This window comes from Sinohyriopsis cumingii, chromosome 8 (genome assembly GCF_028554795.1).
Source record: "Sinohyriopsis cumingii isolate HCF-2022 chromosome 8, ASM2855479v2, whole genome shotgun sequence".
Taxonomy (NCBI): Eukaryota; Metazoa; Mollusca; class Bivalvia; order Unionida; family Unionidae; genus Sinohyriopsis; species Sinohyriopsis cumingii.
The window spans coordinates 7,415,984-7,442,518 of NC_142968.1; the positions used below are offsets into that span (position 1 = coordinate 7,415,984).

At 35.2% G+C, this 26,535-nt stretch overlaps 2 protein-coding genes across 3 annotated transcripts in view; both read left to right on the plus strand.

Moving 5' to 3' along the window:
- Window positions 1–26,535, plus strand: part of LOC149792921 (uncharacterized) — a 70,643-nt gene that overhangs the window by 26,202 nt on the left and 17,906 nt on the right. The window lies entirely within an intron of this gene.
- Window positions 968–26,482, plus strand: LOC149792923 (uncharacterized). Its single transcript, XM_089968900.1, has 3 exons — window positions 968–1,544; window positions 7,062–7,728; window positions 22,149–26,482. The coding sequence occupies exons 1-3, from the start codon at window positions 968–970 to the stop codon at window positions 24,346–24,348; spliced, it is 3,444 nt and encodes a 1,147-aa protein (XP_089825026.1). The 3' UTR covers window positions 24,349–26,482.

Consider the following 26,535-nt stretch of genomic DNA (forward strand, 5'->3'; position numbering starts at 1 on the left):
GTGTCAATGTGATTATATTCTTGTGAAAACTAAGTGCATGTTTGTGAATTGCAGAGAATTATTTCTAAAATGTTTGGCACACTAAATTCTTAAACATTTGGAAGCAATTTTGATAGGTTTTGTTTGTTTTGGTGCTTGCAGCAGAGCATGTGATCATCTACAAGACCTAATTTGTCCCTAAAAGATCATGTACAAGACCTAATTAGTCCCTAAAAGATCATGTACAAGACCTAATTAGTCCCTAAATGATCATCTAAGGACCTTTTTAGTCCTTAAATGATTATCTACAGGTCCTGATCAGTCCAAAATGATCATCTGCAGGTCCTAATTAGTCCCTGAATGTTCATGTACAGGTCCTTTTTAGTCCTTAAATGATCATCTACATGACTGGATCAGTCCCTAAATAATCGTATACTCAAAAATTAGAGTATTGGTTGACAGTGTTCACATCTCTTCAACAGTTGACATTATTCCCAAATTTACTTTACAGTTTTGTCTAGCATTTATATCTTCAGGAAACAATTAAAAGAAATTAATTTTTGAAGAATTTGTAACATCCCTTATAATAAACTTAAAGATTGTAGTAAATTGTTACGTTTTGTTAAATGTTTTCTCCATGCTTGGAGCATTTGGTTTATGCCATTTGGTTTATACTGTTTGAACCAAATGAAGATCACATTTGAAAAGGAAAAGAGCGACTTTTTCTAGGCGTCTCACTTACAGTTTTGTTTGGTAATAATGAATATAGTTTCATTTGAATGATTTGACATGCATTGTAAAGTTGCATTGCAGATTTTGCCATAGATAACTTGAGGACAGAAAATGTTTAGTCAACTTCATAGCCGATCTTGCCACTAACCCAACTGTTGTTTGGTACATTGCAGATTGGGATGTGGCCCCAAGTGATTTGGTAATTGTCAAGACTGAACACCAATCTGACATGGAAAGTACGGCAACAGAGAACACAATGGCAGAAATGTTTACTCCCAGTACAACTGAGAACTGGAATGAACTGTCACTTACCACACAAATTAGGCATCTAAAATCTACACCAAAGCCAAAACTGGCACATGACTTGGCTCCTGTTCAGGAACTCTATGAGCAAACGATTAGAAATGATGGTTCTGAAAAGTTCAAATCAAAGTCTAAGCCTTTGCATGACTCAGAAATAGCAGCGATTCAGGAATTTTATGATAAGTTAGTTGAATGTGATGGGAAATATTCCATAGCGAAGGAAGGGACAACTAGCCATAGTGAAGCACCTTTGGGTATAGTGACACAAATTACCAAGGAAAGTCAGCCATTAGATAAATCTATGTTGCAGAGAGAGCAGAGTAATGGTTTGTATGATCCACTTGTTCCCCAAACTATTCACCTGCTACCCTTAGACATAAATGTTTCTGTTTCAACTGAATCAGCTGAAACAAACCAATCCAATTTTATGGCTAGTCCTTATCCAATGCAGCAAAACGTATCAGGTGAACAGATTGTTCATAGATTGGATCATTCACACATGAACATGTTCCTGCAGAGGAGTCGACCAAGTAAAGGTTCAGGGAACAGAAAAAATTCACAGAAGACACTTTTCCACAATGATTGTTGTACTGTTTGTGGCAAGAGAGTGAGCCCAGGTTATCGTCATCAACATCTTATGTTTCACCGAGGAGAGAAACCATTCAGATGTGAATACTGTCCACGTCAATTTACTGCAGCAAATGATTGGAGAAAACACACTCGAATCCATACTGGAGAAACACCTTACAAGTGTTCCTTTTGTGGAAAGGCATTTACTGATAATAGTAATTATAACAGACATTTAAGGAGACACCACCCTCAAGAATGAAAACCTACTTCAGTATTTTTCCACGTTGTAGTTATTTCATCCAGCAGAAGACATATTCCAAATGTAGACATGTAATGTGCCCCATGATGACTCTTAAGTTGATTTTGACTCACAGCATACAAAGTTGATTTTTACTCGCAGCATCACAAAGTTGATTTTGACATGCATCATCACAAAGTTGATTTTGACTCACAGCATCACAAAGTTGATTTTGACTCGCAGCAAAGTTGATAGCAGTGCTTAAAGTGTGATATTCATATGCACTTTTCATTGATAATTTTGGAAATCAACAAATTGAAGGTGACACCATTCTCAAAAGCAAATACATTCTGTTGTAGGGAATGCAGAATGTACAGGAATAAGTACATGAGAAATAAGGCAAAGATGTACAGGCAAGCCATATAATCATTTATTTTGTTCTCAGTTGTCCATTCTGACTCACAAAACTAAATTTCAGTGTCTTATCATGGGGTATTATGCTTTTAATTGATTGATAGTAATATCTTTTGAAGTGCTAAAGTTACTGAGAGTTCATTGTTCCTTAGCCAATCAAATTGCCTCAGAAAAATAAATTCAGATGGAGTGAGGATTTCTGACTTCTCAGGTTAGTGTTGGCAGCACTCTTCGCAAGTTTTGATAAATGAAGACTTTTTATATATAAAAATTATCATTGTGTTTTAGCACCAGTATCTGCAAAAAAAGTGGAGATAAGACTGATCCTGTTATTTCGTGTTCAAGAACCCCCCCCATACTGAAGCTGACTTTCTTTTTACACATATACTGTATCTAGTCATTTTAAGTCGAGTTACGCTACAAACTGCACAAACCCAGATCTGTTGCCACATTATGTGCTGGCAGATCTGGGTCTGTGCAGTTTGTAAGGAGTAATCAGTAAGAAAAAGAGCATAGATCCTGATAGGCAGGTACATTATGCTACATCTGTGCAAGATCTTTGTTGTTTGCAGTTTGGCTCTGCTTATAAGCAAGTATATATGGTATTTCCAGTGGCATGATACATATCCTGTGACAGTAAATCTTCATGAACCAAAATAAAAATAAATACTGGACCTGCAACCAGTGATGCAAACGTGTTCTCTATTTTGTAGTAAGGATATAAGGCCATGTGGCCCACTTATAACTTTAGTTGAACATAACAATTGATCATGGTGAGTTTGAGCAACTGCTTATTTGAAGTGTGAATACCTGTTTTCCTGCCTAATTGCACCAGCTGGCCTAACAAAAAGTCAGGCCTATGTTTCCCAGTCATAGGTAAACTTTGGATGCGAATTAAAGGAACCGCTAAAATTTTATCAAAACTTAACACACAGGACAATGATCAGACAATCAGTGATGACATAATGTGCATCACAGATTAGTGTACGGATACAGTTATCTTTTGTGGAATATTTTATTTTATTATTTTGTTATTTTTGTTTTTCATAAATAGCTAAATACATGTATCTTAATAGCATACTGCTACTGCTAATAATAATGTAAAATAATAATGATACTAATAATAATGCTAATGCTATACATGCAATTAATCATGAACCAAGTTTGATATATGTAGCTGAACCTGCCTTCAGAGGTCAGACTTGACTGTCTTTTTATGTTATTAGTTTACTTTCATACATTATTTTATTTTGCTCGAACTCGGACCTTTGAACTTGTTTCAGCTGTCACATATCCACATGATCATGCTATTTAGAAACAGATTGTAGTTATACCTTGAATTTTCTTGCTGGACATAAATTGATGTGCAAACACCAATGCAAAAATCATGAGAAAAAGATTACCCAAAAATATGTACACTTGCTGTATAAATGTTGTTTTAATTTTTGGGACCCTTTGATAATCCTCATATATGGATTGTAACGGATATATTTCTATCAGGAGTATCAGATATCTTGCTGTCTAGTCTCTACAGGGTGTCTTTCTGTCTGGAGTTTATGTGGTATCTTTCTATCTAGAGTTTACAGGATGTCTTTTTATCTTGAGTTTACAGGATATGTTTATATCTAGAGTTTACAGGATATAATTCTTTCTTGAGCTTACTGGATATCTTTCTATACAGAGTTTACAAGATATCTTTTCATCTAGAATTTATAGGATATGTTTATATCTTGAGAGTACTGGATATGTTTATATCTTGAGAGTACTGGATATCTTTCTACCTAGAGTTTACAGAATATATTTCTATCTTGAGATTACAGGATATCTTTCTGTATGTTATATTACATTACAATGGTGTACCTTTAGTACAGAAGTGGATGGTGTATGTTATATCGCATTACAATGGTGTACCTCTAGTACAGAAGTCGAAGGTGTCTATTATATTACATTAAAGTGGTGTCCTTTTAGTGCAGAAGTGGTTGGTGTGTGTGTTATATTGCATTAAGGTGGTGTACCTTTAGTACAGAAGTGGTTGGTGAATGTTATATTGCATTAAAGTGGTGTACCTTTAGTACAGAAATGGATGGTGTATCTTATATTGCATTACAATGGTGTACCTTTAGTACAGAAGTGCTTGGTGTCTATTATATTGCATTACAATGGTGTACCTCTAGTACAGAAGTGAAAGGTGTCTATTATATTGCATTACAATGGTGTACCTTTTGTACAGAAGTGTGATGGTTTATGTTAGATTGCATTACAATGGTGTACCTTTAGTGCAGAAGTGGTTGGTGTCTGTTACATTGCATTACAATGGTGTACCTTTAGTGCAGAAGTGGTTGGTGTCTGTTACATTGCATTACAATGGTGTACCTTTAGTGCAGAAGTGGTTGGTGTCTGTTATATTGCATTACAATGGTGTACCTTTAGTACAGAAGTGGTTGGTGTCTGTTATATTACATTAAAGTGGTGGACCTTTAGTAAAGAAATGATTCATGAAGCCATTTGGCATTTGAGTAAATGGCACAAAATAGGGACTCTGAAGATTTAATATGGCAGACAGTTTGGGTAGATTTAGTGGTATAAACTGAATTAGAACGGGGTATTCTTTTGTATATCTGTATGCTGGTTAAGCATGCATTTCAGCAATGATGGGAGGGTTACTGCTGTATTTGCTTTTCTCTAACCTGGTTAAGATTGCATTTCAGCAATGATAGGGAGGGGCACTGCTGTAGTTGTTTTTCTGTACACTGGTTAAGATTGCGTTTCAGAAATGATAGGGAGGGGCATTGCTGTAATTGTTTTTCTGTACGCTGGTTAAGATTGCATTCAATAATGATAATATATTCAGGATTTCATTTATGAGACTTGTTCAACTCTTTGCTGTAGAGTGCTTGCTTTTTAATGAAAGTCTCACAGAGACAAGGTGTAAGTATTCATTATTTCTACTTTTTATAAAAGTAGAACAGGTGTATTAGTTTGGTATTTATCTTTATGTATGAACATATGTACATTCACATCTAATGTGTTTCTTTTACATGCAAAAATATCTTATTGTTCATAAAATAGTTGTCAAACTTTACAGGCGATTTCAGCACTCCGGTGGCCTAGTGGTTAGAGCGTTTGCCTCGGATGCAGGAGGCCATTGGTTCGATCCCCGGCCGAGTCATACCAAAGACTTACAAACATGGTACTAACAGCTGCCTCACTTGGCGCTCAGCATTAAGAGGTTAGTGTTAGGACTGGTCAGCCTGGTGTCAGGATAATGTGACTGGGTGGGACATGATGCTACAGTGCTTGACATCACTATAAACTGCCACATTGTAGCGATATGACTGACAAATTGTTAAAGCTACGTTAAAAATCCAAATCACACATACACAATACAGGTGATTTCGCTATAGTTTGTAAATTTGTAGTAAGGTTTTAGAATTTGTGATGCCAGGGGCAATGTTAAAGGTAAAAAATAGTCATAAAATGCCATTCTTCTCTGTTGATCCTGCTTTCATTTTATTTTTTTGTGTGTAAATTATTTCATGCATATAGTGTTTTGTTCTTGATGAGCTGCACTGTCCCTGGGTTGAGGTAACAGGGTCTGACTGAATAAGCGGGATGTAAAGATAGAATATATGCAAGACATGTCACAATGGGTGTCAGGGTTTTCGAGTTTTAATACTTGAATTAGACTGTAATAACCACAGATCCCTGTGGCACAAGGTCATAAGCATAAATAAATAAATCTCTTAGCTGAAAGACTGATTCCACTACAGATGTTAAGATAGGAATAAATAATTCTGATGTAAACAATCTTAATATAGAAACCAAAGACACAATAAGAGGACCGGGATGAAGGTCAGGGAATTCATTGCTAGAAAATTCTAAGCTGTAAACAAGGTCAAGTCTTTTACTTAAATTTTAATAAAGAGCATGACAAATATCAGGTAGAACAGGAATTAGTTTTAACCCAGTGTCCTGAACTCAGATCCAAGTAAACATGTTTACCTACAAGTAATAATCATCTTAAAATACAATCACCAATTATGGACAGAAATTAGCTATGTAATATGCTGTTTACAAAATGACCCTTATAATCTGTAATCTTGGACACAAGTCAAATACACAATAACAGTATGTGTATTGAATATGTATGGTTAAGGATTTCATATGGGGAATTGTGGCGGCAAGACATCAAAGTAGTCTGAACCATTTCTTAAAGCAGGTGTTTTACAGTGACATGCCGCTATCATTCCCTTGGTTTAAAATTTGGAATTGTATGTACCTTCCGATGTGTGTATGTGTTAATATTTGATTAATTTCTTTTGTTGTGTAGTATTTTCTCTCCACCATCGTTATGATCCTACAGTACTGGAAGGGATACAAAAATAGATTTAGGTAAACATGAGTTTTTTTTCAGGGTTACGTCGATTTGAATGAACCAATTCTCATTCATGGGTCTGTTGTTTATTTCCAGGCTTGATTTTGTATTAGTGCTGTGATGGTTAATGTGGGCTTCTCATTTGGATAATGAAGTTTTGATAACTGTACCTTATTTAATTTGAACTGTATATCAGATAAAGTAAATGAACTAATGCATTCTATTTGATGACTATAATCTTCATTGACTATGTAACTACTGGTTTTACATTGAATTTGATACTGTGCATTTTGGCATATGATGTATTGTCATGGTAACCAGCTAATAGAAAACTATCCTCAGTTGGAATTTAAATTTGATGAATTTGATGTAGACAGAGCATAAATGCAATCATTATTTGATGACCCTAACTGCTTACATACAGTAATTTTGGTTTTTGGTATCTTGCAGATGAACTACTGATTCCCAGAGATTTGATTGCTATCAAGAAAGAGTTTGACTCCGATCAAGAATTTTATACCACTGATTCAGATCTTCTAGTCTTTCATGGCCAAGGTCCAAGTCCCACTACCACTGCTAAACTAGAGAGATTTAACATTCCCTCATCATCTGATCCTATTATAAACCCTAGCACAAGCTCATCCTTTCAGGTGTCTAATTTTGAATCAATCCCTAAGCAGAACGAACAACCAGTCCCAAATATGTCTACAATGATTAGTCTGCCAGGTGATCGAGGACGGAAAAAGAGATGCCGTACTTTAAGTTCTGATAAAGTTTCAAGGGCAGAGAAGTTGATTGTATCAGGTGTTGGCAATTATCATCACGGTAGTAACAAAGATTTTAATTTCACTGATCCAGGAAGTTTTTCGGCTGGAAGCCATATGATTAGCCCAGTTTCCATGGAAATTGTATCACATGACCAACCACAGGAAGTGCAGCAGCATTTCCAGCTCCAAGAAAATCCACATTTTCCAAGAGAACACATTTTTAAAAATTACAGCCTTTCATATGGAAGACAATACTTACAAAGCGAAAAATCTTCGGCTGGTTCTGTGCCAGATGATACTAATATAAAACAAAAATCAGCCCGCACTAAGTACTGCGTCATATGTAATAGGTATGTAAGTGGAAGTTACTATAGCGTGCATATGAACTTCCATAGCGGGAAAAGGCCACACAAGTGTACAGTATGTGGCCGACAGTTTACAGTGACACATGATCTGCGGAAACATATGAGAATTCACACAGGGGAGATGCCTTTTACATGTTCCATTTGTGGGCGAGCCTTTCGTGATAACAGTAATTACAATAAACATCTAAAACGGCACTAAAGCTGTAAAAGTGCCTCATTCTTTTACAAGTCTTACTTGATAGTGACAATAATCCCATACTACAGACACAAACAGTGGCCGTTTTCGGCAACAAAAATTTGCAACTTGATATTTATATTCAGTCACATTCTACGCAGATGGTATAGTACCTTTTCAGATACAAGTAAATGGGTCTCCTGAGCAGTGAAATGATGTATGAAGGTCACTTTTGTGTCAAAATTTATTGATAAAACTCAAAAAATTCATATTATTCTTCATGTACCATATATGCTTAATTAAGAGTCAAGTCCGACTGCGCACCACCCTGTTCTGCCATGGCATAGTGAGGGTCTGTGATTTGTTCTACTGAGTACTCCTTAATACTGCATAGATCCAGATCATATGGCACAGTATGCGATGGCAGATCGGGGTCTGTACAGTTGCACTTGACTTGGAAATGATTCTATAAAGTAGGGAATATCAATATTTAATAATATCTTTGATATTGTGAATAAAAAATATCTGATGAAATGAACTTATCATAAATTTGAAAAGAGACTATTATTGTAATCCAAGTCAGTGAATGTTAATTTCCTTTACTATCGGTAAAGCATATTAGTGAATGTTTCCTTTACTATCAGTAAGTCATGCTAGTGAATGTTAATTTCCAATTCATGCATTATCAGTGGGCCATGTCGTTGAATGTTAACTTCCTGTACATGGTGTCTCAATATTGTAGTCGTGGAAGGCATAGATTGTTGTCATTGTTTAATGCATGGCTTGTTGTCATGTTGTAATGCATACTTTGTTTTTGGAGTTTGTAAAGTAATATTGTAGGCGTGATTTGGACATTACTGTGTTGACAACAACCATGTGAACATTGTTAAATTAACAAGAACTATACATGTAAATGTAAATCCTGAAAAAAATGAGTATTTTAGCCAACTTGAAGGGCAAAGTTTATAATGATATATGTCGAACTGCATAACTTGGGCAAATATTTAGTGCAGAAATACATTAATACTGGCCGCCATATATAGCCTATCGTGTACTGAAAAATGGCGTTAAACCCCACAAAAACAACAACAACAAATAGTGCAGAAATAATGGCAGGCAGTTTATGTCACAGAGCAGTAGTATGAGTTTTATATCTCACAACTTAGATTTTTATCAGATTTTTAAAAGTATTTGAAGCTTTTACTTATTTGTTGTTTTTTGTAATAATAAAGATGTTTTTGTTACTGGGGTCAGGTACATTTAGTTTTAGATTATTTTTTTTAAAAGTAACTTTCATGCAAGGATCTATCTTTAATGTCTATTGCTGTTAAAGTTTTCTTGTATGATACTCAGGAAGGATCATTTGTCATACGTTGTCATTGATCTTTGAAATATTGGAAAGTTTGTTACAAATAAATAGATCAAGATTTCATTTTCCTTTGGTACTGATATATTGAAAATAATTACTGCTTGAGGTATTACCATTGCATTAATTTTAGAAGTAATACTTTAATCTAGCTATTCCTAATTAGTGGAAAACTTGTTTCAAAGTTTATTTCCAAATGCCATGCTCACAGGGGGCCCTGTGCTTAAATCCAAGGTGCCTCACCAAAATGATCCAAATCAGGTCCCATATTTGCTGAGGCCTGATTACGTGACTGCATGATATATTACATTGAGATCATCACATGATGATATATTACATTGACATTATCACAAAATGATATATTACACTGAGATCATCACATGATATATTGTGTTAACATCATCACATGATGATATATAACATTGAGATCATCACATGATATATTGTGTTAACATCATTACATGATGATGTATAACATTGAGATCATCACATGATATATTGTATTAACATCATTACATGATGATATATTACATTGAGATCATCACATGATATATTGTGTTAACATCATCACATGATATATTACATTGAGATCATCACATGATGATATATAACATTGAGATCATCACATGATATATTGTGTTAACATCATCACATGATGATATATTACATTGAGATCATCACATGATATATTACATTGAGATCATCACATGATATATTACGTTGAGATCATCACATGATATATCATGTTAAGATCATCACATGATGATATATTACATTGAGATCATCACATGGTGATATATTACATTGAGATCATCACATGATGATATATTACATTGAGATCATCACATAATATATTGTGTTAACATCATCACACAGGGCCAGCTTAAGGAATGAATGTATTCTTGAATGATTAGACATATGAATGAGGTAACTAACTTTTGTTTTAAATTTGAAAATACATATTTATTACAATCATTGTTTGACAAATTGGGGTAAACAGTACAAAAATACATATTTATTACATGCATTGTTTGATAAGTTAGGTAAAACAGTACAAAAATACATATTTATTACATGCATTGTTTGACAAATTAGGTAATAAAAGACATTACAATACAAATGTAAATCTTCATCCTGAAACTGATCTTTGTTTTTTGTCCATAATATTCTATTTAGCATTCTTCAGCCGAAAACTTTGTTCAGCCTGATAAGTTTTATTTAGTTATTCAAATGCAGCATTTCACAAAATGAATATCAGACATGAAAACTACATTTAATAGTCCCTTTTTCTTATGGGAGAAATCAATACAAAATCTAGATTCTTCAAATAATTATCACATCCTTTTCACATACAGGTGATATCTTCATAGTACAAGACTGAGTATAGAGCACATTGATATGAAATTTCAACTGGCCGTAAACTGAAAGAACCTATATACTTGCCTGTTGTCTGCTGTCCATCTATCTTCTCATCTGTCCATGTATTTTTTCATCTGCCCATTTATCTTTTTGTCTGTCCATCTATCTTTTCATCCATCCATTAGCTAAACTTTTCTTTTTATTACTAATCCTAAACCACAGAGAGGATTGCAGTGAATCATTCATTTTAAGGTCCAGTTTTTCGAAAAAAAATGTAAAGGGTGCCTTCTGGACTTTCACCATGTTGGACATTTTGAAAATCATGTTATTGCTGCATGTTAACATACGGTCATATTGACTTGATGTTTTCATTGAAAGATTTCTTGTGATGTCTCATTGATCTCAAATGAAGAGATGGCGCCAGTTTGAAATACAAATGGCTGCAAAGGAGGCCATCTTGAAAATCATGCTATTGATACTCCTTTTTAAAAATGATGATCATATCAACATGGAACTTTCACAAAATGATGGTTAATCAACATGGCACTTTCACAAAATGTTGGTTAATCAACATGGAACTTTTACAAAATGATGGTCGTATCAACATGGAACTTTCACAAAATGATTGTTGTATCAACATGGAACTTTCACAAAATGTTGGTCAGTCAACATGGAACTTTCACAAAATGATGGTTGTATCAACATGGAACTTTCACAAAATGATGGTCATATCAACATGGAACTTTCACAAAATGATGGTCAATCAACATGAAGCTTTCACAAAATAATGGCTGTATCAACATGGAACTTTCACAAAATGATGATGGTATCAACATGGAACTTTCACAAAATGATGGTTAATCAAGATGGAACTTTCACAAAATGATGGTCATATCAACATGGAACTTTCACAAAATGTTGGTCAATCAACATGGAACTTTCACAAAATGATGGTTGTATCAACATGGAACTTTCACAAAATGATGATCATATCAACATGGAACTTTCACAAAATGATGGTTAATCAAGATGGAACTTTCACAAAATGATGGTTGTATCAACATGGAACTTTCCCAAAATGATGGTCATATCAACATGGAACTTTCAAAAAATGATGGTCGTATCAACATGGAACTTTCACAAAATGATGGTCAATCAACATGGAACTTTCACAAAATGATGGTCAATCAACATGGAACTTTCACAAAATGTTGGTCAATCAACATGGAACTTTCACAAAATGATGGTCATATCAACATGGAACTTTCACAAAATGATGGTTGTATCAACATGGAACTTTCACAAAATGATGGTCAATCAACATGGAACTTTCACAAAATGATGGTCAATCAACATGGAACTTTCACAAAATGATGGTCATATCAACATGGAACTTTCACAAAATGATGGTTAATCAACATGGAACTTTCACAAAATGATGGTTGTATCAACATGGAACTTTCACAAAATGATGGTCAATCAACATGGAACTTTCACAAAATGATGGTTAATCAACATGAAACTTTCACAAAATGTTGGTCAGTCAACATGGAACTTTCACAAAATGATGGTTAATCAGCATGGAACTTTCACAAAATGATGGTTAATCAGCATGGAACTTTCCCAAAATGATGGTCATATCAACATGGAACTTTCACAAAATGATGGTCGTATCAACATGGAACTTTCACAAATGATGGTCAATCAACATGGAACTTTCACAAAATGATGGTCAATCAACATGGAACTTTCCCAAAATGATGGTCATATCAACATGGAACTTTCACAAAATGATGGTCATATCAACATGGAACTTTCACAAAATGTTGGTCAGTCAACATGGAACTTTCACAAAATGATGGTTAATCAGCATGGAACTTTCCCAAAATGATGGTCATATCAACATGGAACTTTCACAAAATGATGGTCGTATCAACATGGAACTTTCACAAAATGATGGTCAATCAACATGGAACTTTCACAAAATGATGGTCAATCAACATGGAACTTTCACAAAATGATGGTCAATCAACATGGAACTTTCCCAAAATGATGGTCAATGGAATTTTCACAAAATGATGGTCATATCAACATGGAACTTTCACAAAATGATGGTTAATCAACATGGAACTTTCACAAAATGATGGTCATATCAACATGGAACTTTCACAAAATGATGGTCAATCAACATGGAACTTTCACAAAATGATGGTCATATCATGATGGAACTTTCACAAAATGATGGTTAATCAACATGGAACTTTCACAAAATGATGGTCGTATCAACATGGAACTTTCACAAAATGATGGTTAATCAACATGGAACTTTCACAAAATGATGGTTAATCAACATGGAACTTTCCCAAAATGATGGTCATATCAACATGGAACTTTCACAAAATGATGGTCGTATCAACATGGAACTTTCACAAAATGATGGTCAATCAACATGGAACTTTCACAAAATGATGGTCAATCAACATGGAACTTTCACAAAATGATGGTTGTATCAACATGGAACTTTCACAAAATGATGGTCAATCAACATGGAACTTTCACAAAATGATGGTTAATCAACATGGAACTTTCACAAAATGATGGTCGTATCAACATGGGGTTTTCAAAATGATGATCAATATATAATTTGTCCTAACTGCAAATGTTGTCTTGGACTTCCAATATGGCCTTCATCGGGGCCATTTTATATGGTGATATTGCTAAATCCTTCTGAGCAGAATCTCACATTAACATGGATTTTCAGTAAATGACTAGTAGGTGCTAAACAAAAATGCTGCCAACCTAATTAATATCCAATATATCACCATTGTGGCCATCTTGAAAATCTTGTTTTTACGATCCGTTTAATGGGCTTATTGACTTAGGTTTTCACTAAACAATTTCCTTTGATGTCTAGTGTTCCTAAATGAAAATGGTGCCTTTCCAATATATAACACAGAGATGCTACCATTGTGCGTGAATACATGAACTGCACAAAACATTTAAGGATTCGAACTATTGGAATGCACGAGAATTCCCACTAATTTCTTCAATGCCATGCATAAAAAATAGTACAATGTGCAGTATATAATTTTTATTTAGCTATTTAAATATATTAAATAAATAAGAATCTTAAAAGAAATTAAAAATATAAGGATATATATTTTGTCAAAATACCTCTGTCCATTCCTGTTTGCAAATTTATTTTAATACAAAATCATGCTTGGAAATCCCTCTAATGACGGAAATACACATGTCCTGGAGGGGTTCTGCAGTTTAAGCCCTCTCCTCTTTTTTGCGTATTTGCAAACTTTTATCCATTTCTGGAAGGAGAAATGAGAGTCTAGCTTGACTGGCAAAGTAATTACCGATACGTTTCAACTTAAAGACATTCATGGTTCAAATGTGCAAAGTAATTACTGATACCTTTCAACTTAAAGACATTCATGGTTCAAATGTGCAAAGTGATTACTGATAACTTTCAACTTAAAGACATTCATGGTTCAAATGTGCAAAGTGAATGGCAAACGAAAACATGAGTAATGAAGTGGAGTTTCTCACCACATGGATGATAATAATTCTAAAATGTAGGATGTAGGCTTTGGTGAAACACCAAAGACGGAACCAAAATTGGATGCAAAATTTCAGAAATATTGGTTTTTTAGTACAGTATGGTTACAACACTTCACCAAGATGGAAGTTTTGTGTAATTTTTGCAAACATTGTGGTGGTGGTGGTGGTGCAGAAACACTTCTGTCAGAAATGGGCTGTTTGAATTTTAGGACATTGGTTCTTATGGACACATGCATACACCAGATGAGATCACTTCATTTCAGAGCAGAGATATACAAGAGACGAGAACCTGTAAACTGAAAAATTGTACAAAACAAACTTAAAGAAGATTTCTAACTTGTTCAGGCAGGCTGGCTAGCATGCATATGGCCCACTCAGGCAACAAACTGCAAACAGTGTATTAATTCTTAGGCAACTTGCAGGGGGTGGGTGGTGGTATTGTTTGAGGATTTTGATTTCAAAGCATCAATGACTGTGGAGCTGAAGAAAGAAAGATGGATATTTAATTCATCCTGCCTTGTTTTTTTCCCCACCCCACCCATATTTTGGTAGCAAGGGGGAAAATCCTCCTTTTTAGATTAAATCATGGCAGCATCTTTGATAATATGGCTGAAATCCAATGTGACCATCATTAAAATTTTATCAAAACTTCTCCAGAATGGATGGTCATGTCAGCATATTAAGGTGTTTTGTTTTGTGTGCTAAAAACTTCTTATAATGTCTATTTGGTCCTAAATGAAACTGTTGATCATCTGAAATCCAATGTGACCGTCGTCATAGCAAACTTGAAAATACTGATTTTACTAATGTTGATCATCTGAAATCCAATGTGACCGTCGTCATAGCAAACTTGAAAATACTGATTTTACTAATGTTGATCATCTGAAATCCAATGTGACCGTCGTCATAGCAAACTTGAAAATACTGATTTTACTAATGTTGATCATCTGAAATCCAATGTGACCGTCGTCATAGCAAACTTGAAAATACTGATTTTACTAATGTTGATCATCTAAAATCCAATGTGACCGTCGTCATAGCAAACTTGAAAATACTGATTTTACTAATGTTGATCATCTGAAATCCAATGTGACCGTCGTCATAGCAAACTTGAAAATACTGATTTTACTAATGTTGATCATCTGAAATCCAATGTGACCGTCGTCATAGCAAACTTGAAAATACTGATTTTACTAATGTTGATCATCTGAAATCCAATGTGACCGTCGTCATAGCAAACTTGAAAATACTGATTTTACTAATGTTGATCATCTGAAATCCAATGTGACCGTCGTCATAGCAAACTTGAAAATACTGATTTTACTAATGTTGATCATCTGAAATCCAATGTGACCGTCGTCATAGCAAACTTGAAAATACTGATTTTACTAATGTTGATCATCTGAAATCCAATGTGACCGTCGTCATAGCAAACTTGAAAATACTGATTTTACTAATGTTGATCATCTGAAATCCAATGTGACCGTCGTCATAGCAAACTTGAAAATACTGATTTTACTAATGTTGATCATCTAAAATCCAATGTGACCGTCGTCATAGCAAACTTGAAAATACTGATTTTACTAATGTTGATCATCTAAAATCCAATGTGACCGTCGTCATAGCAAACTTGAAAATACTGATTTTACTAATGTTGATCATCTAAAATCCAATGTGACCGTCGTCATAGCAAACTTGAAAATACTGATTTTACTAATGTTGATCATCTAAAATCCAATGTGACCGTCGTCATAGCAAACTTGAAAATACTGATTTTACTAATGTTGATCATCTGAAATCCAATGTGACCGTCGTCATAGCAAACTTGAAAATACTGATTTTACTAATGTTGATCATCTGAAATCCAATGTGACCGTCGTCATAGCAAACTTGAAAATACTGATTTTACTAATGTTGATCATCTGAAATCCAATGTGACCGTCGTCATAGCAAACTTGAAAATACTGATTTTACTAATGTTGATCATCTGAAATCCAATGTGACCGTCGTCATAGCAAACTTGAAAATACTGATTTTACTAATGTTGATCATCTGAAATCCAATGTGACCGTCGTCATAGCAAACTTGAAAATACTGATTTTACTAATGTTGATCATCTGAAATCCAATGTGACCGTCGTCGTAGCAAACTTGATAATACTGATTTTACTAATCTTCCTGAAATATGATCGTTTGAACATGAGGTTTCTATGATAATATTTCTTATGAGATCTGGTTGGTCCTAAATGAAAATGGCATTTATTGGCTGTCTAGTAAAACATTTTATGTCTTGTTGGTCCTAAGTGAAAATGATGTCCATTTGCTATCTAGTAAAACATTTTAGGTCTTGTTGGTCCTAAGTGAAAATGGTGTCCATTGGCTATCTAGTAAAACATTTTATAATGTCTTGTTAGTCCTAAGTGTAAATGGTGTCCATTGGCTATCTAGTAAAACATTTTATAATGTCTTGTTAGTCCTAAGTGAAAATGGTGTCCATTTGCTATCTAGTAAAACATTTTATAATGTCTTGTTGGTCCTAAGTGAAAATGATGTCCATTTGCTATCTAGTAAAACATTTTATGTCTTGTTGGTCCTAAGTGAAAATGGTGTCCATTGGCTATCTAGTAAACATTTTATAATGTCTTGTTAGTCCTAAGTGTAAATGGTGTCCATTGGCTATCTAGTAAAACATTTTATAAGTCTTGTTAGTCCTAAGTGAAAACGGTGTCCATTTGCTATCTAGTAAAACATTTTATAATGTCTTGTTGGTCCTAAGTGAAAATGGTGTCCATTTGCTATCTAGTAAAACATTTTATGTCTTATTGGTCCTAAGTGAAAATGGTGTCCATTTGCTATCTAGTAAACATTTTATAATGTCTTGTTGGTCCTAAGTGAAAATGGTGTCCATTGGCTATCTAGTAAACATTTTATAATGTCTTGTTGGTCCTAAGTGAAAATGGTGTCCATTGGCTATCTAGTAAAACATTTTATGCCTTGTTGGTCCTAAGTGAAAATGGTGTCCATTTGCTATCTAGTAAAACATTTTATAATGTCTTGTTGGTCCTAAGTGAAAATGGTGTCCATTTGCTGTCTGGTAAAACATTTTATAATGTCTTGTTGGTCCTAAGTGAAAATGGTGTCCATTGGCTATCTAATAAACATTTTATAATGTCTTGTTGGTCCTAAGTGAAAATGGTGTCCATTTGCTATCTAGTAAAACATTTTATGTCTTGTTGGTCCTAAGTGAAAATGGTATCCATTGGCTATCTAGTAAACATTTTACAATGTCTGGTTGGTTCTAAGTGAAAATATTGCTAACCTTGCTTCCAGTGTAATGGCCAAAGTTGCCATCATGAAAATATTGTTATGGCTAGTTCTCTAGAATTTAGATTTTCACTAAGAGACTTCTTGTAATATCTAGTTGGTTTTAAATGGACATGTTGTTACTCATCAGACCTACAATATAATCTTGATCTGCTATTGCACATTGAGCCAGCCAAAATCAAGCTAAAATAAATAGCATTGACCCTATTGCACATTGAGCCAGCCAAAATCAAGCTAAAATAAATAGCATTGACCCTATTGCACAGCAAGCCAAAATCAAGCTAAAATAAATAGCATTGACCCTATTGCACATTGAGCCAGCCAAAATCAAGCTAAAATAAATAGCATTGACCCTATTGCACATTGAGCCAGCCAAAATCAAGCTAAAATAAATAGCATTGACCCTATTGCACAGTTAGCCAGCAACAATTAGGGTAAAATAAACACCATTGACCCTGATTTGCTATTTCACAGTCAGCCAGCACAAATCTAGGTAAAATAGCATAGTGCCCTGTCTTGCTATTGTACAGTGAACTAGCAAAAATCTAGGTAAAATACCACTGACCCGACATGCTATTGTACATTTAACTAGCAAAAATTTAGGTAAAATACTTCTGACTTGACTTGATATTGTATAGTGAACTAGCAAAAATCTAGGTAAAATACTACTGACCTGACTTGCTATTGTACAGTTAACTAGCAAAAATCTAGGTAAAATACCACTGACCCGATTTGCTATTGTACAGTTAACTAGCAAAAATCTAGGTAAAATACCACTGACCCGATTTGCTTTGTACAGTGAACTAGCAAAAAATCTAGGTAAAATACCACTGACTCAATTTGCTATTATACAGTGAACTAGCAAAAAATCTAGGTAAAATACCACTGACCTGATTTGCTATTATACAGTGAACTAGCAAAAATCGAGGTTGTTGTTGTTGTGGGGTTTAACGCCATTTTTCAGCACGATAGGCTATACATGGCGGCCAGTATTAATGGTGGAGGAAGAACCCGGAAAACCCCGGAAAGAACCACCGACCCACGAGAAGCTACTGGCAAGCTTTCTCACATGCCCACCAAAAATCGAGGTAAAATACCACTAACCTGACTTGCTATTGTACAGTGAACTAGCAAAAATCTAGGTAAAATACCACTGACCTGACTTACTATTGTACAGTTAACTAGCAAAAATCTAGGTAAAATACCACTGACCCGATTTGCTATTGTACAGTGAACTAGCAAAAAATCTAGGTAAAATACCACTGACCTGACTTGCTATTGTACAGTGAACCAGCAAATCATGTAAAATGGCATGGTGCCTGATCAGCCATTGCATGGTGATCCTGAAATTCACAGTAAAATAAATAGCATAGACCTTGGTTTAATATTGCTTAATGAGCCAGCAAGTCAGGGTCATATAGCTTGGACCCTGATCTGTCACTGCATGGTGAACCAACAAATCGGGGTAAAATAAAAAACATAGACCCTGATGTCACTGCATAGTGAACCAACAAATCAGGGTAAAATAAAAAGCATAGACCCTGATCTGTCATTGCATAGTGAACTAACAAATCTTGGTAAAATAAAAAACAGACCCTGGTCTGTCATTGCATAGTGAGTCAGTAAACATGGTTAAAATAATATACTGATTTAAATACAATGATTCAAAAGCAACAGATATGTCCTTTTTTCATGGATAACAAGTCAAAAGCATGGTTCAAACAAGTAAGAGCAGATGACAAAGTATGATAAAATGAAAAGCAGGGTTCAAGCATATAAGATCATTGTGGGGACCTCTCCCATTGCCTAGTGGTTAGAGCGTCAACCTCGGATGTGGGAGGTCGTGGTTTCTAACCTGGCCGAGTTGTACCAAAGACATGTTTTTTTATTTTTTTTTTATTTTTAATGTATTTTTAACAATTTTTCTGTCATATTGAAGGATGTCTGCAGTGTGGCAGTTTATAGTGATGTTGAGCACTGAGGCATCATGCCGCAGACATAGAGCATGATGTCCCACCCAGTCACATTATCCTGACACCAGGCCGACCAGTCCTAACACTAACCTCTTAATGCTGAGCGCATAGCAAGATAGCTGTTAGTACCATTTTTGTAAGCCTTTGATATGACTTGGTGGGGGTTCGAACCTGCGACCTCTCACATCCAGTGCAGACACTCCAACCACTAGGCCACTGCTCTGTTATTACCAAAGACATAAAAATGGTACTAACAGCTGCCTCACTAGGTGCTCAGCATTAAGAAATTAGTATTAAAACTGGTATTCCCAGTGTCAGGATAATGTCATTTAAGGTCATTTATGAATGCAAGAAAAAGCATTGGTCCCAAGATGAACTCTATGTTTATTTGAAGCAAATCAGATTTTACATAACCAGTAGCTACCCTTTATGACACAGATATCGTAAGAACCAGTTTAATGTAGTTCTATCAAAGCTGTAACTTTTAAATTAGTAACATCATGATCACTTTTTGGATGGGACATTTGCAGAAACCTGAATATTCTTTGTAACATCATGATCACCTTTTAAATGGGACACTTGTACAAACCTGAATATTCTTTATAACATCATGATCACTTTTTGGATGGGACACTTGCAGAAACCTGAATATTCTTTGGAATATCATGATCACTTTTTGGATGGGACACTTGTAGAAACCTGAATATTCTTTGTTACATCATGATCAGTTTTTGAACAGGACACTTGCAGAAACCTGAATATTCTTTGGATTGTAATATCTTGATAACTTTTTGAATAGGATGCTTGTAGAAACCTGAACATTCTTTGTAACATCATGATCACTTATTGGAAAGGATACAATAGTATTTGTAACATCATGATCACTTTTTGGATGGGACACTTGTAGAAACCTGAATATTCTTTGTGGAAGAGCAAGAACATGGCTAAGTACATGTTTCCTTGATTGGCAATCAGTTTTTTTTTTATAAAAAAACTTTCAGATAGTGTTGGAAGGATAGAACTATGCTTTTGTTTCCAGGGTTCAACTTGGAGCCAAATTTGTGAATAGGGTAATTTTCACTTGTTTTAACTTTTCTGGAAAATTGCCAGATTTAATGCTGAGACTAATGTGGTATATTAAGACTTGAAATATCACAGTTGAGATATCACCATTCAGATATTGTTGAGATATCACCATTGAGATATCCAAGTTGAGATATCACCATTGATATACCCCAGTTGAGATATCACCATTGAGACATCACAGTTGAGATATCACCACTGAGATATCACAGTTGAGATATAGTTTAGGTATCACTGCTTAGAGGTTGTAGATCAGATATCACACTTGAGATATCACCCTTGCAGCAACTTGTAAGATTTTTTAAACCTATTTCATCAAGTCAAGTGTTCTCCTAACATTTAAAGTCCTAAGAAGTTAAGAAAACATCATTTTCATTTACATTGTAACTTAGTTTCCATTGGTCTAGGTGGATTGACACATGATGAGTTTGATGGCGACTAAGTTCTTTGAGATACTGTCATAACAATTTTGTATTTATACTGCTTAATTTAATGAATCCTTGAATCTTATAAAAATATAACATCAACTTGAAGCTTGCAATTCAAGGTTTGGATGGACAGAAGAACAACTAGCCATTGCAAGGGTCATCGAAACTACTTAAATAATCAGCCTTCAACTTGTATTGTATTATTCTATCGCTGCGAGATGGAAAATGAATGAATAAAGTTGACTTGAGGCTGATCCCATTATTTTTAACTATGATGATAGACATCATAAATGTGGTCTTATGCGGTTGACATCTGGTTTGCATCACATTGAGATTTTATAATTTAGATATATGCATTTTAAACCTTTCATTAATTTAGCAAATTTGGTTTATTCTGGATGACAAGAAATATTTGAAATGTGCTGTTTTAGCACTTTCTCTGCATGTTATGATGAATATTTCACATTGCATTCAATGAATTTTAACTCTACTGGTCACATACTGGAAGTGCCGATGGGATGGTGTGTTTTCTGTTTTCTGTCACCAGTCCATTGTCTGTCATCTGTCTGATCTGACCTCCAGTATAGCCACCTTGGTGGACATCTTGAAAATTTGTTATTGCTGCTCCTGGTAAATGGAAATTCGTATTGACATAGGGTATAACCAGAAAACTTCTTACAGTGTATAGTTGTTCCTAAAGAAAATGATGACGACTTGACAGCCATTATGTCACCATGATAACCATACTGAAAATCTTTTTATCACTACTGAATGGATGGTCATATTTTCCAAAAAAAAGACTTACTATGATCTCTGGTTTGACTAAAAAAAATTAAAATGTTGCACATCTTACATCTAATTTAGCTATCCCAGCAGCCATCTTGAAAATATTTTTACTGCTCAAGACTATCGTATATAGTTTCACCGCTCGGCACTTAAAAAGAAAATATGGACTTATCTTGGACTCCTGGTAGTTTTTTCAGTCGCTAGTTTGTCAGTTGTTTTGATGCACTCAAGTTGCAGATTATGTTGACTTAATTAAATCTGTGAAAATTTTGTACCTGTGGAAATTTTATCATTAACCATAATCAATTTTGATTGTAAATTATGATAATGGTTCTAATGCAGACTAGATGTTGATGATGAACAGTTGATTGATCAGAGATGTGCAGCAACTAAACCATCTAACGAGTTTGTCCTTTGGTGTCTTGCAGATAGGACCATGGGGGACTTCCAGACAATAATAATCAAGACTGAACTGGACTCAGACCAAGAAATCAGTGACAACTCTAACCAAGAGATAGAGTCTTTGGTTCCATCAGATAAAAACATCATGCAGAAAAATTTAGGAAGTCCTCAGAAAATTAATGAATCAGACTTAGAAGGATTTTCTAATATCATTCATTTAAAAGGTCCGATCTGTGAGACACCAGGCAAATCGTCATTGCAAGATTGTAGTCTCAGGCCATCTTTTACTTCAAATAACGGCTTTTTGGACATATTAGCTGATCGTCAAAATCATGAAACACAAGATGGACACAAAATTACAGACCAAGTAATCTGTAAAACTCAAGATGGAGAGTTTGTTGCTGACAATATGCTTGGCAAGAACCAAGCAAGTAATTTGCTTGCAGAAAATGAAGTTATAAAAAAGGGACATAGTAGGTATTTAGTGGCAGATGACATCATCGTCATGCAGCAAGACAGTCATTCAGATTCAGGAGAGTGCACTGACGTTAGAGAAGCTGAACCAGACCCAAATATTGTGATAAAGATGGAACCAGAAATCCCGATGATAGACAGTTCTGAGTCTGATGTTTGGACAGAAATTGGGAACCTAGTTCTTAAAACACCAGATGGTCAAGTATCAGATAAAAATCCAGATGTAGTTTCAGATTTTCAAAATTCAGCTCCTTTTTTGTCCTGTAGAGGCCAAGGTCTGAGCTATAAAAAGCAGTTATGTAAACCTGGTCTTAAGCCATCTTGGAAAAGAAAGATCAGGAGATCAATTTCTGAATCTGAATCAAAGAGACAAAGGTCAGTGGCCAAAAGCAGCAAACTATATAATCAAAACTTGTTACAAATGAGAGATTCCAGCATCCCATTGGATCTTCAAGAGACAAGAAATGCATGTGGAAACATTTCAGTGCCCTACCCAACACAACATCACCTAGAATCTGGAGTACTGCATTGGCAAGGCAGGCAGTCTTCTGCCATTGAAAACTGCAATAGAATCACTTCAACAGCGGCAGAAAAATGTAAAGCCTTAGCCAGCAACAGAGGCACTCTGAGTTCAGGTAGAAGTTCAGATGAACACATCACTTCAAAGACGGTGCTTTTTGATTTATCAGGAAATATTATTCCACTGTCTAAAGCTTCCAAGCCAGATGCAGCATTTAGAGGCTCCTTGATGGGTAATGCAGACCAGATTACATCCGATCGATCTTTAGGGGCAGAAGAAATGTCTAACAGATCATCAGTAAAAATCAGTGGTGGAAAGGCCTCGTTGAGAATGAATCAGGAACAGGGTGGTTCATTTATGACCACTCGGAGTTCTTTGCCGAGGGGTGATAACCTCTTACAAAGAAATAACCCCATACTCTTATCTCACACAATGGAATCCATTTACAAAGAAGCGAAAATGTCAGGACCATCTGCATCATGTAACTCACCTTTACAAACAGACTTTCTGCAACCTGATACAGATTTGTCTGCCAGCATCGACAGCAGTACGGAACTGGAATGCACAATTGTGACAGATTCAGATTCGGATGACAGTTCGCCTGCGGCAAAGAAATTCAGTAATGATTCAACAGACAGGATAAATCTTAGGCTTCATAATAGCTCGAAAATAAATGCAATGTCAAGTTTTAGTATTCAGTCTTGTGCTCAGTCTGATACAAGGATAACGACACAGATATCAAGTCATGCCAAACAAAGGGATATTGATGGTTTAGTGAGCGAGGCACCTGAGCACCCATGTAAAACTTTGAAAGCAGGACAACCTATTATGCAGCGAGTGCCACATGAAAGTTTAGAGATGTACACATGTAATGTATGCCAGAAAGTTCTCCTTGGTAAAAATGAGAAAGCTAAGCATTTGAAATTGCATGGTGATTCACGGCCCTATAAGTGTCCAATTTGTCCAAAAAGATTTATCTACCCTCAGGATGTAAAAAGGCATGCCAGAATACACACGGGGGAGTTCCCTTACAAATGTCAATTCTGTGGAAAGCCATTCAGTGATAATGGAAACTATCATAAACATGTTCGTAGACATTTAACAAAGAAAGATACTGTTGGAATGCGTTCAAGTATTTTGCCTTAGGATAATAGGTTTGTACAAGACTTGATAAGGGCAATTCTGTAACATGATCCATATATCATGCTTTCTTAAAGAATTTACATTTTTTCACAACATTGTATTTAAAAAAATTATTTGATTCCTTTCTGCTAAGTGGACTTCCCAAGATACCCATTTTCTTAATCCTCTCACTGCCTTCTCTTTTTAATGTGTTTTATATAATATTTAATATTTTGCAGAACATGAAACTCATAGATTATACCATATGCACTGGTTTAGGGTAGGAAAATCACTTCTGAGGGGAAGAATTTGTAGTTATCAGCAAGGATAGGGACATACCTTTTAAAGGGTAGAATTTGTAGGTGGGAGCAAGGGTAGGGAAATACCCTTTAAGGGGTAGAATTTGTAGGTAGGAGCAAGGGTAGGGAAATCCCCTTCAAGGGGTAGAATTTGTAGGTAGAAGAAAGGGCAGGGAAATCCTCTTTAAGGGGTAGAATTTGTAGGTAGGAGCAAGGATAGGGAAATCCTTTTTAAGGGGTAGAATTTGTAGGTAGGAGCAAGGGTAGGGAAATCCTCTTTAAGGGGCAGAATTTGTAGGTAGGAGCAAGGATAGGGAAATCCTCTTTAAGGGGTAGAATTTGTAGGTAGGAGCAAGGATAGGGAAATCCTCTTTAAGGGGTAGAATTTGTAGGTAGGAGCAAGGGTAGGGAAATCCTCTTTAAGGGGTAGAATTTGTAGGTAGGAGCAAGGATAGGGATATCCTATATGAGGAGTAGAAACTGTAGGTAGAAGTATGGATAGAGAAATCCCATTTGAGTGGTAGAACTTTTAGGTAGGACCAAGAGTTTGCCAATCTCCTGCACACAGGTTTAGATTTTCACGATAGGATTTCCCACACCATTGTATATCTTGGGGTTATTTTGTTTCATTTCACACGAGGAAATAATGTTGGAAAAATTAAAGCTGGTAAAACATTATAATCGTTATTGGTTTAGAAATGGAGTATATTTTCTGAAATGTTTTACAGATGATAAAGAGCATAATGTTTGGCTCACAAAATGAGGATTGATAAGCGAAATATATAACAGTGGTTCTTAACCCATTGGTCGTCAAAATCCTAAACTGGATCGCCATGGTGTTTTGAGTGGGTTGCCAAGATCAAACATAATAATTAAAAATTTCCTTCCCAAGTGGTTATTTTAGCGTTGAATGGGTTGTGAGGCTAACACTACCAGCCAAATCTGGGTTGCTGCCCAAAAAGGTTAAGCACCACCAATCTACAGTGTAAGCAGGTGCCCTAATGTGATGTAGGTGTGTATCAAATAATTTTTTCACATGTGCAGACTGTATCAGACAAAAATAGGAAAGACTTGAGTGAGAAATAGCATTTGCAAAGTCACAGTATATTTTTCATGGGTTTTTAAAGTTCTTTTTAGAAATCGTTGTTTGATCAAGATGGTGTTTATCTGACTCCAGCCTTCTCAATGCACTTGGATTCACTTAAATATCATTAGATAGAGCATATTAGAAATGATGGTGCTTAGAGGTCAAATTAGTCAAAGGTCAAGGTCATAGGTTGACATGTCACAAAGTTTGGACTGCATAAATTTTTGCCAAGTCCATGTTAGTGTAAAGCAGTGGCTGTGGCATGTGTTTTGTTAAGGTTTTGGTTGAAGATTTTCATTTGTAAATATCATAGGTTCTTATCATACTCTGCTTGATATGAATCAGTATCAGTCTAAAATCTATTTAAAGTTTTAGTTAAAAGTTTTTTACATAAACTATGGCAATTCACTCTGTGGCACACTCACACCATGACCTTGGGCTCAAAGTCAGAAAACAAATTTGTGTTTGGGTTTTTGTTAAAGTTTCTTTCATTTGCTTATATTTCCAAGACTCCATGATAGATTTTCTTCATTCTTCATGGGAGGAATAAATATGAGCTAGAACAATCCATTTTGTAACATGTGCTTTCACTAGTTTGATCAAGGGTTCAAGGTCACAGTCATTGAAAATATCTGGTACTTTTGCCTTAAAAGGTTTTCATTTCTTTATATTTTTACAGACCCCCACATGGAAATTGTTTATACATTAGATGAGTTATAAAACTAAAACATTCATTCTGCAACATATTTCAGCAGTACTTTCATTATGGTCTTAACATGCAGGCCTTGACCTTCATGTTAATAATCACATAATGAAGCGACATGA

Coding starts and splice junctions, on each gene's coding strand:
- LOC149792923 (XM_089968900.1), top strand. CDS start 968: ATGGCAGAAATGTTTACTCCCAGTACAACTGAGAACTGGAATGAACTG. Junction 1,545..7,061: donor CCTGCAGAGGAGTCGACCAA/GTAAAGGTTCAG, acceptor GGTATCTTGCAG/ATGAACTACTGATTCCCAGA. Junction 7,729..22,148: donor TACTGCGTCATATGTAATAG/GTATGTAAGTGG, acceptor GTTCTAATGCAG/ACTAGATGTTGATGATGAAC.